Source organism: Lactuca sativa, chromosome 4, assembly GCF_002870075.4.
Source record: "Lactuca sativa cultivar Salinas chromosome 4, Lsat_Salinas_v11, whole genome shotgun sequence".
Lineage (NCBI taxonomy): Eukaryota > Viridiplantae > Streptophyta > Magnoliopsida > Asterales > Asteraceae > Lactuca > Lactuca sativa.
Genome location: NC_056626.2, coordinates 34,827,206 through 34,843,788, shown reverse-complemented (window position 1 = coordinate 34,843,788; position 16,583 = coordinate 34,827,206). Strand labels below are relative to the sequence as shown.

The following is a 16,583-nucleotide window of genomic DNA, read 5'->3' as shown; positions in this document are numbered from 1 at the left end:
AGTAAATACCGAACTTGAAGCATCTAAGGCTGCATTAATCGGGAATACACGACAAAAGGTTTATTTACAAACCTCCCTTCAACTGAAACAAACTATCGACTAGGATATTCTGCTCGAAAGTTTGACGAAGAAGCGTAAGCAAAAAGCATATTTTAGGAAAGAGGTCCAGGTAGCTCAGCTGGTTACAGAAAAAGCCTTCAATGCTGTGTGAAAGAGTAGCGGGGAATGACTGGGCTCAGGAGTAAAGTCAACATAGTGTGGAAAGTGGGGTCGACCTTCTAGTGCCGTGTAGAATGTAGACAACGATATCCTTCTTGCTATCATTTCCCCAAAAGTTGCTTCTTGCCAGTAGTGAGAAAAACCTTGCTTATCTATCTTTAGAAAGAGGATAGAGACAAAGATAACTAGATCAATGTCTTCCGTCTTCGTTTGCTAGAACCTTCAAGGAAGATGGCTGTTTGCGTACTTGCTTGTTCAAGCCTGAAAAGAAGCCAATAAAAAAAGAGATGGTTGTGGCGCGAAGTACTCTTGTGCACCTACATCACTCGGCTCGTGCGCAACCCCACCCCGTTATGTTATAGAAGAATTGAGCTTCTTGCTGGGCTGGTTTCTAGCATGCTATAGTTATTTAAGTCTCTCGACGGCGGGAATGGGAGATTACCGGTAAGCCAGATGCTTCGCGAACCATATTTATAACTGCTCGATTTATAAGTCTTGCCTAAGTCCTAGACTTGAATGAAGCAGCCTGGCTGAAAGTCGTATTTGCTTTTGCTTTTTTTGTTCTCTTTTCTTAGTTAGGCCCAAGAAAATACAAGATATAGCTTGACTAATATACTAAGATGATAGATAGAGACTAAAGATGAGAGTGCAGGATCTAGATTTGTAACAAATATTCGACTTTGCTTATGCAAATTGTTATGTACTTCGTCATTTACATACATAAAGTTAGGGACCAAACGTGCAATTTTAAGCAAACCATAAGGACGAAAAACACAACAAAATCAAACCAGAAGGAACGACCGATCGAAGTGCAAAAAAAAAAAAAAAAAAAACAAACATGTAATTTTGACCAAATGGATTTTAGTAATTTACTCTTTGGGGAATTGTTCAATGCTTTTCATATTTCTAACCAGACACGATTTTATGGAATTTACTCTTTAGGGAATTGTTCAATGCTTTTCATATTTCTAACCAGACACGATTTTATGGAATGATCTGTTTGCTTCCCCTTTCTCTCGAAGATCGTTTACATTTACACGATATATTTGGTGCGTTGGGACTTTGAATCTAAGTTGACGTCTTTTATTGGCGTTTCGCGCTTTGATAATCAAAGAGTTCTACCCGCTAAATTAAAGCATGTGTATTTCCGTATCAAACTCCTACTGTTCACTGCTCAAGCTCTGTTGTGAAACCCGTAACCAACTTCAAGCAAAGAAGCTCCATTGCTTTATAATTAAAACCATAGTAGATATCGAGACCTTTTTGCTCAATAATTTCATCAGCAGTTATCACAAATTGGGCAATATTACTTATGCACGCAAAGTGTTTGATCAAATTCCTCAACCAAATCTTTTTTCATGGAACACCATACTTTCTGCTTATTCGAAATCAGGGAACCTACTGGAAATGGAAAAGATCTTTCATGGCATGCCGAAACGAGATGGTGTCTCATGGAACTCAGTTATTTCCGGTTACGCTAGTTTTGGTTCTTGTGATAAAGCATTAAAGGCGTATAAGTCGATGTTAAAAGACGGAAAATCTGTGAATTTGAATAGGATTACATTTTCGACTATGCTCAGTTTATCCACAAACAACGGGTTTCTTGATTTGGGTAAACAGATCCATGCGCAGATAGTATCTCATGGGTTTCAATCTTACGTATTTGTGGGTAGTCCATTGGTTGAAATGTACTCAAAAGCAGGTATTATAAACGATGCAAGACAAGTGTTCGATGAATTGCCTGAGAGAAATATCGTAATGTATAACACAATGATTATCAATCTTCTCCGTAGTGGCATGATTGAAGATTCAGAGCAATTATTTCATCTCACACCTGAAAAAGATTCAATCACTTGGACAACCATGATTACAGGGTTTACCGAAAACGGTTTATCCAAAAAAGCAATCGATATATTCAGAGAAATGAGAAAGCAAGGATTCAATATAGATCAGTTCACAATTGGAAGCATCTTGAAAGCTTGTGGAGGAACTCTGTCTCTAAAAGAAGGTTCCCAAATCCATGCATACATCATAAGAACTGACATCATGGACAATGTATACGTTGGAAGCTCCCTTGTTGACATGTATGTGAAATGTAAACATTTAAACTATGCAAGAACAGTATTCAGTAAAATGAAAGTCAAAAACATTGTTTCTTGGACTGCATTGATAGTGGGGTATGGGCAAAACGGTCATTGTGAAGAAGCAATAAGGTGTTGTTGTGAAATGCAAAGAAATGGAATACATCCAGATGACTTTACACTTGGAAGTGTCATAAGTTCATGTGGGAATCTTGCTAGTTTAGAAGAAGGCGAACAGTTTCATTGTCATGCACAAGTTTCAGGTTTGATTTCTTTCATAACTGTTTCCAATTCACTTGTATCCTTCTATGGAAAATGTGGAACAATTGAGAAATCTAGTCAAAAGTTTAATGAAATGAAAGTCAAAGATGAGGTGTCATGGACTTCTTTGATTTCAGGGTATTCCCAATTCGGTGAAGCTAATAAAACAATCGATCTTTTTGAAAAAATGTTGACTAGTCAACTCAAGCCAGATGGAGTAACATTTATAGGTGTTCTTTCAGCTTGTAGTAGAGCAGGATTAGTTGAAAAAGGTAAAAAATATTTCAAATCAATGATTCAAGAACATGGAATTGTTCCAGTTTCTGATCATTATAGTTGTATGATTGATCTATTGAGTAGAGCTGGATATATTGAAGAAGCTAAATGTTTTATAAATGATATGCCTTTTTCCCCTGATGCATTTGGATTATCTACATTACTTAGTTCATGTAGATCTCATGGGAATTTTGAAATCGGTAAATGGGCTTCAAAGTGTTTACAAGAATTAGAGCCTCAGAATCCTGCAAGTTATGTGTTGTTATCAGAAATGTATGCTGCTAAAGGGATATGGGGTGAGGTGGCGAATTTAAAAAGTGAAATGAGAGATAAAGATATAAGAAAAACCCCGGGGTTTAGTTGGATTAAATATAAAAACAAAGTGCATGTGTTTTCAGCTGATGATAGATCAAGTCCTTATTTAGATAAGATTTATGATGAGCTTGAGAAGTTAAACATTAAGATGATAGAAGAAGGGTATGTTCCTGATGTAAGATTTGCTCTTCATAATGTGGAGGAGAGTGAAAAGATAAGGATGCTTAATCATCATAGTGAGAAACTTGCTATTGCTTTTGGGTTGATTTTTATTCCTAAGGGTATGACTATTAGAGTTGTTAAAAACTTGAGGGTGTGTGGGGATTGTCATAATGCAACTAAGTTGATTTCAAAGATCACAAAGAGAGAGATTCTTGTGAGAGATTTAGTTCGGTTTCATTTGTTTAAAGATGGAAAGTGTTCTTGTGGAGATTTTTGGTGATGATTTGTTTTCGTTATACTTGTGTTTTAATGGAAGTAAGTAATTTGATTTTGTTTTTCTGTGTTTGGTTGGATGGATGGAATGGAATCACTAAGGAATGGAATGGGATGAGTCTTTACCATGTATTTTTTTAATAGTATTTTATATATTATTTAGGGAAAATTGTAAAAGTTAGCAACTTTACTCTTGATGCAAATATGGGCAATGTATTTTCTTTTTTGCAACAAACAAGTTTAAAGAAATAGAAATGGAGTTAGCATTACCTTTTAATTGTCTCAGCTTGGATTTATTCGCACCGATTTCTAATGTTCTTTTAGTGTGCACGTTAGCAGCGCCACATCAGTTGCCAGATAAGCAAAATTAATGAGACACTTACATCAAACGTGGTAACCTAGTTGACACATATTGCCACATATGTTGCCCAATGAGCAAAACTAATTACTCACCAACTTCAAACATGGTGATGTGAATTATGAACACTGGTTTGGCATGTGGAATTAAAGAACACACAAAGAACACGATGATTTCGGTGTTTAAGAGATGCATTCGATTATGTAAGGTGTTATAAAAAGGATATAGATATGAATATACATAATTAACACACTCTAACACTCTCAATGTTACATCTCTCAAGCACACCTCTATAAGTGGTATGAACCCACCTTATATAGAGGTGTTTACATGTCTCTCTCTTTCTCTCTCTCTCTCTCTCTCTCTCTCTCTCTCATGTCACAAGGCTACTTTACCACATGCAAGTGGGTCTACAAAAGTCAAACCATTTACAAAGTCACACATGGATAACTTTGTACCCAACATTCTCCCCCTCAAAGTTAGGATTGGATGACTCACTTCAAATCTTCCAAAATCAAGCAACTATGCAAACCAAGCCTCAAACATGAGACATGTAGAGATGAACTTCAAATCTTCAATTCTTCAATGATTTTTCAATCCGGGTTCTAGAATGTGAGACCATACAAACCAAGCATCAATGGATAATTAGGAGTTTCTCAACCTTCAAATAATCACCCTAAAGTTGAGCATAAAAGCACACCCCAAAAATCTTGAATAAGTCTAAACCCATCATGAACTGAAATCAGTTCCGAATCTCCAATTGAATCATTTCATAAACTTCAAATACTCGAGGTCACTTCGGTCTTCAAGTTCGAATAATATGAAAAATTCAACTTTCGAATTTCCATATCTAAACCTCTCCCCTTTTTTATAATCGAAAAATGATTATAAAACCAAAAAGGGAATGAGAAAGTGTTCAATTCGGAATTTTTAAATCCAAAACTCCCCCTTAACACATAACATAAACATTTTGCTTCAATCCGGAAAATCCAAAAAATCTTCAACTTTTAGCTTCGTTCATGAACCACCTTTGACAAAAAATTTTAAATTTGTGTAGAAATTGTCCATTTCAAAATTCTGCAGCGACCTGGTGCGCCCAAAACAGCCAAAAATGTGAAACTCTCCCCTATTTTCGAGACTGGGTAGAAAGCGTCAATTTGCATTAACTGCAGGGGCCTGATTCAAAAATTATCCCCTTTCTAAGAAATTTCAGCCCAATGTCGAAGTTGGATGAATTCTGCCAAATCTTCGAAACTTCAGGGACGATTTCGAAACAACTACACAATTCTTCAAACTTTAGAAATTTAGTCCTTATTACGAAAGTGGTTACAAACTGTCAAATTTTCGAAAGTTTAAGGACCAACTTCGAAACTATGCCTTTTCTTCTTCAATTCGTTACCGGTCAACTCAAAATCTTTGACCTTCCCGATTAAACAAAAATCTTGGACCATAGATATTCAATGCTCGACTCCACTCAACCCGTCGAGTATCGAGTGTCGAGGGTAACCAAAATCTTTGTTAGTCGACATCAAAAATTCGTTATCAGCCACTTCAATCCCAAATTCTTTGCTATTACGTCCCACAACTATCGACATCAAAGCCAAAATTCGATCATCGACTATTCATTCGTCACTTCGTGCTTTATACCTCATCAATCAACCCAAGAACCCCTTCACACATGAGACCCTTCACAGCATTATTTGTTCGTCATCAAGCATCGACCATCGAACAATAAACGTCGTGAAAATTCTCATACGATCTCAGCAATAGCCATCGACATTTGATACTAAATCCAGTTCGTTGACATCAAAATTTCGATTCCAAGACTTCATTATCCAAAAACTCACAATGACCATTTTCCAGTCAATGTCGACTCCAAAAAAACTCAAGTCGAAACTTCAATTCACAAGTTGTTTGAAATCGATTTCACATTATAGACATTCCAATCCTTCGAAATCGATTAAATTCCAAAACTTAGTCTTCCCATTCAACATCAGTAAATAAATTCGATTCCAAAACTTTTCATTCGATTCTTCGTTCTCAGCCTCACATTTTCAACATAAAAAACATAGACCCAACCGATTTCGAAATTAAACACAAATCAAACTCAAATTCAGCATTCACAGCCCAAATAGGACTCGTATCAACCAAATTCCGCATTCAATTCATTGATTCATCAATTGCAAATTGAGTTTGACTTTTCGAAGTCAAAGATCAAAAAACATAAAATTGATGATTCTCACAACAAATTTCAGATCAAAACGGGATTGTTTCACTGCTCTTCATCACCTTCAAGTGTTCTTGACCATATTCATCAAACTCAAAGATGGAATTTACGATTTCTTTGCTTTAATCTGATCATAACCGATTTGTAATAGAACAAATATATTTTAATCGATTCACAAGTTTACAAACAAACTCTAATCGATTATTCAGAATTATTAAAGCAAAATCAGAACTCAAGAACGCAAATCAAAAAGGAAGTCAAGAATGATATATTTAAGCATACGATGGAGACGCCTAAACAACGAATACGTATGACGAAGAAGAACGAGTTCATATGTATCGAATGGATTTGTTGAATCAATGGGCTCAAACAGTGATAATATCAGATTAATCAATTTATGGGCTCACGAAATTGGATATGAACAGTACACAGTGAAACCTTTGGGCTCAAAACAATGAATCTAAGAGCATGACGAATTCAATATACTTCTGGGCTACATTTGATTAAAAAATATATATTTGCAAATGAGAATTGAATCAAACAAATGAATATTAGATTGGATCGAGGCTTGATTAATGAAAAAAAATTATATATTGGATCATAACAAATGTGTTTTTCAAAAAAAAATTGATCCAATGAATCAAAATGATCAAAAATCAAGAACGCAACGCACGAATCAATGAAATTTAGAGAGATTATAAAGAGACTCACTATAAATGTTCCAATTGTGATGATTATAGCCAAACTGAAAATCGTTTCTTCAAAAAATCATGTTGATCTTCGAAGACCTGCTCTGATACCAATTGATGTGAATTATGAACATTGGTTTGGCATGTGGAATTAAAGAACACGGTGATTAATGTATGGATTGAGCTTGGAACCTCAGATTTGGACTACGAGTGGCCTTGTGAGTCCAGAGACCCGAGCTTTATTGAGCTGGAAGCAAGCTCTTGTGCATCTAGCCCTTGTTGGAGCATGTTTTGGCATTATGAGCCTTTTATGTCATGCATGAATGTAAAGCTTGCAACTTTATGTGATTTTCGAGCCTTAGGAGGATAGATCTGGAGTGTGGGGTTATAGATCTGCCTTAAATCGTCTGAATGAGGAATCATATCGAAGGGACTCGCCGAGTCCATGACCTGAATCGACGAGTCGGTGAGGGTTTGTCCCGATGAGCTTGATCGTGCGATAACTCGACGAGTTGGGGGGTCAACTCGATGAGTTGAGCTGGAATTTCTTGAGACTTCTGAGGGAATGAGGGAACTTGACGATTCGGGTCAAACATGGACTGTTGACTCGAGTTTGAATTCTATTGACTTTAGGGTTTGGTCTACATGAGTATTGGAGACCATGAAGGGGTAAAATGGTCTTTTACCTAATTCGAGAGTTGGAAAGAGAGGAGTAGCGTTTGGTTATTTAGAGTCGAGAATCGAGTATTTATTGAGATAACTACCCTATGTGTTAGGCGGTGGCTAGACCGAGATTCGAGTGCGAGGATGCTTGCTTGCTGTCGAGGTGAATCTTCTCACTATACTTTACCTAGAGTGGTAAATGTGTGTGACCAGTGGGTCTTATGTGCTTATTTGAGTTATGCATTTCTGTGTGATATGTGATATATGATATATTATGTGATACTTCAGGTTTTCTCAGGATAGCGGGAAGACACCGACTTGATTGTACACACCAGTGAAAGAGTTATGTTTTGAAGATCCTGGATTTAAAATCAAACAATTATGGAGTTGCGATTTGTAATTTAAATAAAGGAGTTTTTTTTGTGAAATGTGTTATGAGGATTATGCAATTTTAAATGAAAATTTTATTTGAATATTTTACTGTGTTACATTAGGTGTTTCATAAAATTATCTGTCTAAAAAACCACTATTTTCTCTTAAGTAGCACAGTTGTTAAGATCTTAAAATCTTATTAACAAAAAACAAACTCTATTAGACTAGGACCGGTATGGAAACAAGATCTAAAGTAGGATTTTAAGATCATAAAAACATAACATAATTTGATCCCACCTCGACAGTATTTATTATGTAGTTAAAATTTTTATGCTCTAGGAAATTCGCCCTAACGTACTACTTAGAAATGTTATGCACAATCTAAAAATATTGTTCATTCACCTTGATTCTTATAAATTTATTCTTTCAACTTGAAACCAAACATTATCGTACGAAGCCTTATAAAAACATCACAACTTCATGCATTGGCAAAGCTTTGTGAGACTCTTTTTGATCTTGTTTCTTTTTCCACTTAAAATGTTTTCTCCATAATTATTGCGGTTTGTGTCTACAAGAATTATGGTTACTATTTAAACAAAGTTGATTCCACGATAGTATTCAACTTTTAATAGCGACTCAAAATAAGACTTTGTTAATAAATTTAAAAACTACTTTATTTTGATCGAATCTTCCAATCCGGATATGAAAACCTAAAACGGTTATATGAAAATCTAAAAAGGTTCTAGGTAAAATGAGCTCTTGACAATTGACATCATCAATTAGATTCTATTTGATTGAAATGATGAATTTATCTATTAAATAGAAAATATATTATAATGAAGATTTCTTTTATTTTATCTGAAAAATGCTAATTTAAGGAAAAACCTTACATTTTGACAATTTTTTAAGACCCCTCAAAAATTTTACAATTAAACACGTAACTACTCTAAGCTATTAAAAAAAAAAAAAAACCTTTCTCTAAGGTCATATTTCAATGCCTTCTCAAGTAAAGCCTGAAGTCCGGTGGACTTTGCTTTTTTTAAAAAGATATATTTTCATCATATACATGTCCGAAGTAGCAAATATATAGTATATTTTTTTCTAAAAAACAAGACATAAAAATATTTGTTTTTTTTTTCTGCAAAAAAATATTTTTTCTAAAGTTGGAACGCATCTTTAACGCTTATTTACTTTTTTTCTTTTTTCTGAAGTTTGTCAAGTGTTCTTTTATTTTTTTAGATTTTTTATTTGGTTTCATGTCGATTTGTTTTTATTTTCTTGTTTTTCCGATTTAATTTATTTATTTTGATTTTGAATTTTGCCTTTTTATTAGCATAATAAAAAATAAATTTTATCCATTCGTCTAAAATAACAAACCGATTTTTATATAAATAAAAAAAGAAAAATGATATATTTTCAGTAGACATGAAAAAATAATAAATATATTTTTATCTTTTAATGGGTCGAAATATGGATAGAACGTAAAAGGAAGAGGATATTTGACTTATCTAAAAAAATATACAAAGGAATCACTTGGTCTATGCACCCGACTCAATTAGTTTGGGAGCTCCAAACCAACCAAAAATTTAAGGCAATTTGGTCTTTACTATACTTAATATTATAATCATTCTCCTTTATTTGGGGCTTCTTGTTGCATTTTCATTTTCCTTTTTAGAGCCTATATTTCGTATTTTCTATTAGACATGATTATTGCTTGATAATTACAATCACCAATTTATTTAATCAAATTAAACTACAAATAGAGTAATAGAGAAATAGAGAAATAGAGAATCGACTAATAATCAGTCAATCAGCCTAATCGGCTAACCGTAAATCTTAATAGAGTAATAGAGAATCAAGATAGAAGAATACTAGAATATATTGAGGAAAGGAAAATAGTCTAACTGTAACAGTAACAAAATATGAAAGTGAAACACATACTGTTGAGGATTTGAACAATCGAGAATCAAGATAGAAGAATAGAAAACGAATGATTATTGTGTCAGAATCGAAAATTGGAATCTCGGATGAATGCGTCAAAGGCTTGCAACACCGTTTCAATTTCAGAATTAATCAATTGGATGAATCATGAATGCAATGAGCGTCGTTTGGCGTAATGGCATTGATTTATTCTTCAGTAATTCCTCTTGATTTATTTTATGGTTATGGACGAGACAACGACTAATGTTTTAATTGACTAAGCTTTTGGACTTTGGAGAATATGAGGCCCTAAGCCTTAGCTTAGAAAACCGCAACATAAGGTCGGCCCTGGGTTTATGACAAGGATACCATGTTATACCTCCTCTGATTTTCTACAAGAAACCTATATCATTTCATGCAAATCAAAGTTCTTTTTTTGGACCAAAGGGACTCTGTCCTAGTGGTATCAAAAGTTGATGAATATGTGTTCGTCAATCAAATGATGAGGGTTCAAATTCCACTATGGATGAAATATACAGATTTAGAAGTAGAGTAGTGTGTCTGTGAGTAGTTCTAAAAGAAATCTTTTTTGGATCCCGGGAAGATTATCTTTCTTATCAGTGCAACCATAAGTATAATCATCCTAGATGATCCAAGACAGGTTTTAGTTGATGATGGTAGCCATGGCTTTTGTCCTCCTACAATTGTCAATGGGTGTTTACAACTTACAAGACCTTCCACTCAAGGAGGTTGACTTATATTAACAAGATGCTAATTTACTAAAGCTTTATGAGAAGTGGAGAAGTATCTTGCAACTGAGATCCTGGTAGAAGAAGAATTGCTCTTTTAAGTTTTACCTTCATCTGATTCTAAAGATAAATAGTTGAACATCGACAAAACCCAATTTTTAGGTTCTTTTTCTCATTGCTACCCCTCTCAGTTCTCATGAGAAGAGGATAATGTTATTCTTTGATTTATTAGGAGATTTTGTTGTGTTGGTTATAAGTTATAAGTATGTATGTGATTGAAACAAGAAGCTATGTGTTTATTTATATACATACATATGGTGTCTTGGTTATCAAGGTTGATTCATCAAAGAAAAATCCCAGATGAAAATTCTTGTTTCTTAAAGTAAATCTTGACCATTAACCCGTCTTCACATTTTTTTCCTCTTGTGCAAGCAACAAACAGTGTACTTTGGTGTATGTTTTTTTCTACACAATTTCATCATCAAATTTTTATCATTATTCTAAATGAATCCATAAATTCAATCTAAATTAATCCATAAATTGTTAGGCATGCCCCGTAGTTTTTTTTTTACACTTAAAATGCTTTCTCCATAATTGTTGCAGTTTGCATCTATAAAATTATGGTTAAAAATTAAGAAGTCGAAGATGAGTCCACCAACGATATCTTAATATATCAACTTATAATTGTGGCTCAAAATAAAAATTTGTTAGCAAATTTGGAAACTAGTTTATTTTGGTAGTATTTTTTGATCCCCATATGATATGTTATAATCACGATTATAACTAAAATCAGATCTTCACAACTTTACCTAACTATGAGATTACATTTGACTAAACTGGGGAATTTATCTATTAAATTAAAATATATTCTTCTGAAAATGAAGTTTTCATTTTAGTTTATATAAAGTAAAAAAAATGTTAATTTCGAGAAAAACCTTATATGTTGTTCAATTCGTAAATGTTTATGAAGGAATTAGAATTAGAATTGGAAAATGAATATGTCATGAATTTGAATCCAATTCCATATACTGTTTGGTTGGCAGGAAATTGAATTGGAATTAATTCCAGATTCTATTTGGTTGGCAAAAAATAGAATTAGAATCCATCTAAAATGACAGAATTGCAATTCCATCACACAAAGTTGAACCAACTGGAATATGGTGGAATTGAAATCCTTTTCCCCCGAATTCCATTACATTCCAGTAAACCAAACACACTCTTACATTTTGACATTTTTGTAAGGCCCTTAAATGTTTTACAATCATCTTATTTCCTCCCTTTCCTCTCATTTCCTTCTTTAAAAAACTCGAGAACAGGGTGTTAATTCGATCAGATAGACTTTATAACTCTTTATTATTGTTATTTTTTGAAAAATATCATTTCTATCAATTTGTTTTTTAAAAGATAAAAGACAAAACTTTACTTTTCTCCATATTTTTTATTTTTTATATTTTATTTGGAATTTCGGTTTTTTTATTAGATAATAAACTTCATTATTTTTATGTAGACTTTGTGGGTCCACATCTTTTTTGCAACATGAAAAAAAAAGGAATACAATGAGCTTTCATAGAGAGTTCTTTTTGATGGTTTTAGGCATAAGAACAATATTATGTGCTCATACAAACCCTAATGCTTGGATCTAGGTTTCTCTATTGTACATGCTTAGAATCCAAGACTAATAAACTTACATCTAACATATTATAAACTGAATTAGGGTTTAGAGAATTACCTTTGATTGTTATATTGCAACAACAATCAATTCCTTGCTTGGATTGGCTTTAGAAAGCTTAGTGCCTCAAATGCTGCACCTCTAATGGAGTCACAAACACCTTATGCAACTTGGATGAAGAGGAGAAGAAGAGAGGCTGCCCAAAAATGACTAGAAACCCTAGAGAATCAGTTGTCCACATTTTTGGGGCCTAAGGGGTCCTTTATATACTTGTATGGGCTGCTAGGGTTTCAGTCAAAACCCTAATGGACAGCTTAAAATCTAAGCAGCCTATGGAACCTTCTGGATAAGGCCATGGACGAAAATATGATGGGCTTCCATCATAATTTCGTTCACCCCTTATTCCTTTAGCATTCCTTAGCCCAATAACTCAATTATCCAATAATTGCAGTCCAGTCCCCTAAGTTTAATTAATCTCTTTTAGCCACAAAATTAATTCATAATTAATTATTGACTAATATTAATTAAACAATATGATTTCTCCTTTAATATATTATTCTCATAATATATTAATAAATCATATTTAAACCTCTCTCTCCTTAATTCATCCTACATATTGCTATGGTGAAGGCAACCCAAAAGGACCATGCTCATAATCGGGTCAAGTACATACCAAAATAGTTATGGACTTAGACACTAATCCAACAGTCTCCTACTTGGATAAGTCTAATAACTATTTTCTGTATGACTTCAGAACCTGATCAGCAATCGTAGTTTTCAAAAGCCGCTGTCAACTCTGATCTTATCAGATAGCGTGCCCTCTAGATAAGGGATCATATATTCCTCCATCCTCAAGATATCGTATAGACATAAGACATGAATTTTAATCATTCTCTCTATACTGTTTCCCGACTTCTGATTTATGACGACTGATAACAGACTACAATTGAACACATCAACTTAGTCCCGGCTTGGCCAAGCGCTTAGGTGTCATCACTAAATTATCGAGAGGCTCACAGATATTGCTTTTATCCCACTTTGGATAAAAGGAATGGATAAACTTCGACTCAAATGCTCGCTTGAATTTACTGATCGAATCACACACAACAATAAGTTTTATAACACCAAGTCACGGGTGCGTTTACTTATTATCAATGAGCAACCGCCAACAAATAACAACTCACACGTCTCGGTTTCAAGAATATACAATATTATCGTCTCACTAATCACTCGTGATAAATCTATGAAGTGATCTAAGTGAGCGTGGGTTTAGTCCAATACTCTAATCTTATCAAAGCACTCATGAACTCTGCAGCAAACTTGTGCTATGTCTAAACACTTCAGACAATCTACACACAGATTCATGACAGTCTTTATTCATACCTACTCCCAACGTATGACCGACTGTGGATGTTTGAATAACCTAGTTATTATGGAAGTCAAAACATGCAAATTGAAACATAACAATAATACTTAATCCTATATGGCCTCAAACTTGTGAGAATAAATAAAACACTTCTATTTAACCACCATATTGATTACTCATTATTATCGTTTACTGTTTCAGAAAATCAACTTATCACTTAAATTACAACAATAGCTGTCCCATGCATAAAGCATGCACACTATGCTTCCTATGGTCCTTACTTTGTGAAATAGATCAATTGAAAAACCTTTTCAATGATGCTCATTTCACAATTCCCAATCCTTATCATTAGAGTAAGAACACAAGGTTCTTTGCTACTATTAGAATACGCTAGATTCTAACATCTTATGCAACGATCCTTTCATAAAGTCATAGCACAAAAGTCACCAAGACTTGGTTAATGAAATTTTGAAGTACTCTATCGGACATTGTTACAAGACAATTCCATAGACGTGAAGTCTCACATTCAAAGTACATTCATTTGAACATCCTTCCTGCATAAAAGTTTCTAATCTAGGCATAGAATCTCAATATCCAACTCCCAATATGGAAACATTTCCACATTTGCCATATGACAACTCATTCTTAATAGAATCTTATCTATTCATAATAATGTCGATATGGTCCATCCAATACCATACTTCCAACTACTCACAAGCGACCAATCCTCAGGGAACTTTGGATCATCCTTTGATAGTTGTTTAATTATTTTAGTCAAAACCAATTCTAGTCCTTTTTCCCTCTTAATGCACTAGACATTTAGAAAATTTTAGAATGGTAAAATATTATAACATTTGCAATCGATCCTATACCCGAAGCGTATGGGACACGATGCATAATGTCTTACATAAAGATATGATACTTTACCAATCTTTTGCCATAACATCTTATATGTTATGTTCTCACAATTCGAACTATGAAGAGGGATGCCGTAATCATAATCGAATTTTAAGAACACACAATGTATCCTTTGACTGAAAATATTAAAATTTCTCAATCTAAGCTTTAGATTTTGAAACGAAGTATAATATTCTCTCCCTTAATTATATTAAAACAACTTTTCAACCCATGCAACTTTGCAAATTGAATCTTTGTTTTTCTATAATTAATATTGCTAACTTGCAATACTCGTCATAATAATTATACAAGCATAACACTTATGCTCCCACTATCATGATGATTATTATCATATAAGCATAACACTTATGCTCCCACTAGCTTTGACATGTATTCAGAAAACAAATGAACTTTCAGAAAACAATGCCTATTGAATTTCTGAAATTCATATTTCTAATACCAGATGCTTCGATAAGCTTTTATCTAGGCTTCTTAACCTTATACACCTTTGTCTTAGATAACTGTGTTTAAATAATCTAGAACTTATGTTACTAAGTTCCAAATATTCAAACTAATTGCCAAATCTCACTATTCGAACTATGGAAAGGGATGCCGTAACCATAATCGAATTTGAGAATACAATTTTCACAATTGCTATCTTCTTAAGATCTCTCTTAGTGAAAGCATTTCCTCACAGTCATTTTCATAAAGGAGGGAATCTTATGACACTTAGATTTTACGGTGTATGAGTTCCTATCCATGTGAATTTGCCAAAACCAAAGTTTGTGACAAATTCAACCTCATATGGACTGAACTTTCTTAATCTTGATTTCTTGCCTTATGGTAACACAAGTGCCCACCATGTCTTCCAAGTAGTTTAGTAACTTGTCCTTACATATCAATGTACTTTCCATCGACTAAGGCTCTAGTATGCATTCAAATGAGAACTCATAGAACTCACATACACAATTAACTCAATTGGAATGGCATAGAAACAAAATAATGTCAGCACGATAGGTTGTAAGCCTCAAGTCGTATGCTAGTGATGATCTATAAGGTTTATTCTTGATTTGTTCTTGAAACCTTTCAAGACTATTAAGACTCCCACTGGCTCCTTGATATATAAGATTCTCTTGTCAAGAAACATTTCTTGACAAAGCAAATATTCAAGAGTTAGTGTAGTTCTTATCAAGACAAAACACTTCACATAATTGGTCCTAGTTGGTCTTTGTCTTATCCAAGACAACACAACTTACCAATTTCAAAAGTGCAAGAATAAGAAATATTTTTTTCAAATTCCACATTTGATGAGTGTTATAAACCTACTTAGGACTTGATATTGGAACGAAGTATGATTGACTTCTTGATTTACACATTTCTACAATTCTCGATTCCTCTTCTTAGACATGCAATTGCACTAAGACTCACTTAGAGGATCTATTGAGACATGGTTTTAAATCTTTAAGACTTATCATAAAACACAATAAAAGGTACTCTCCCTTCTTCTTAGAAAAGAGAAACTTTTATCTTTCTGCCTACTTGATTCTTCTTTATTCGTTCTACTATTCATTGAAACTCTTTCAATCAACTCAGAATTACACTTAATCTTATAAGTATAATCATATTTACCAAACTTTAGTAAATCATGACGAATATCTTTGTCACTCTTGTGGTGGACTTAATCAACGCACAACCTTGTGTACTTGATCTCCTTGTCCTTCAATTGACACTTTGCCAAAGAATTAGTCTAAGTTTCCCAAATGTGAAAGTTTTTTCATTCATCATACAATACACATTGCATGATTCCAAGTTTCTGTCCAATTGAAACTTGGGTGATGAGAAACTCTCCCTATTTGGTAAACTTTTGATATGTCCATAATAACATAATTAAGAATCAAATCCATTGTTGCTAATAATAGAAACATTCAAACATCAATTTTTCATACATGTCATCGCAAGGATAAATAAGATAAAATCAAAATTCATTTTATTGCGGAAAAATTTGTCCTTACAATGCAATTCAATTGAAAAACTATGTTATTACATATTTTTTAACAATCTATTCTAACTCCAAGTAGGAGCTCAA

General features: G+C 33.7%; 1 protein-coding gene across 2 annotated transcripts; it reads left to right on the top strand.

Moving 5' to 3' along the window:
• Positions 1-699: 699 nt before the first annotated feature.
• LOC111896524 (putative pentatricopeptide repeat-containing protein At1g68930) lies at positions 700-3,969 on the top strand. Of its 2 annotated transcripts, XM_042900902.2 has the most exons (2): positions 700-2,563; positions 2,699-3,969. In XM_042900902.2, the coding sequence occupies exons 1-2, from the start codon at positions 1,357-1,359 to the stop codon at positions 3,592-3,594; spliced, it is 2,103 nt and encodes a 700-aa protein (XP_042756836.1). In that variant the 5' UTR covers positions 700-1,356; the 3' UTR covers positions 3,595-3,969. The 2 variants fall into 2 exon arrangements, with proteins under 2 accessions (XP_042756836.1, XP_023748273.1); XM_023892505.3 differs by having other exon boundaries at positions 700-3,969.
• The last annotated feature ends 12,614 nt before the right edge of the window (positions 3,970-16,583 follow it).

Bases quoted from the DNA above. Each gene is read 5' to 3' on its own strand.
- LOC111896524 (XM_023892505.3), top strand. From the start codon at position 1,357: ATGTGTATTTCCGTATCAAACTCCTACTGTTCACTGCTCAAGCTCTGT.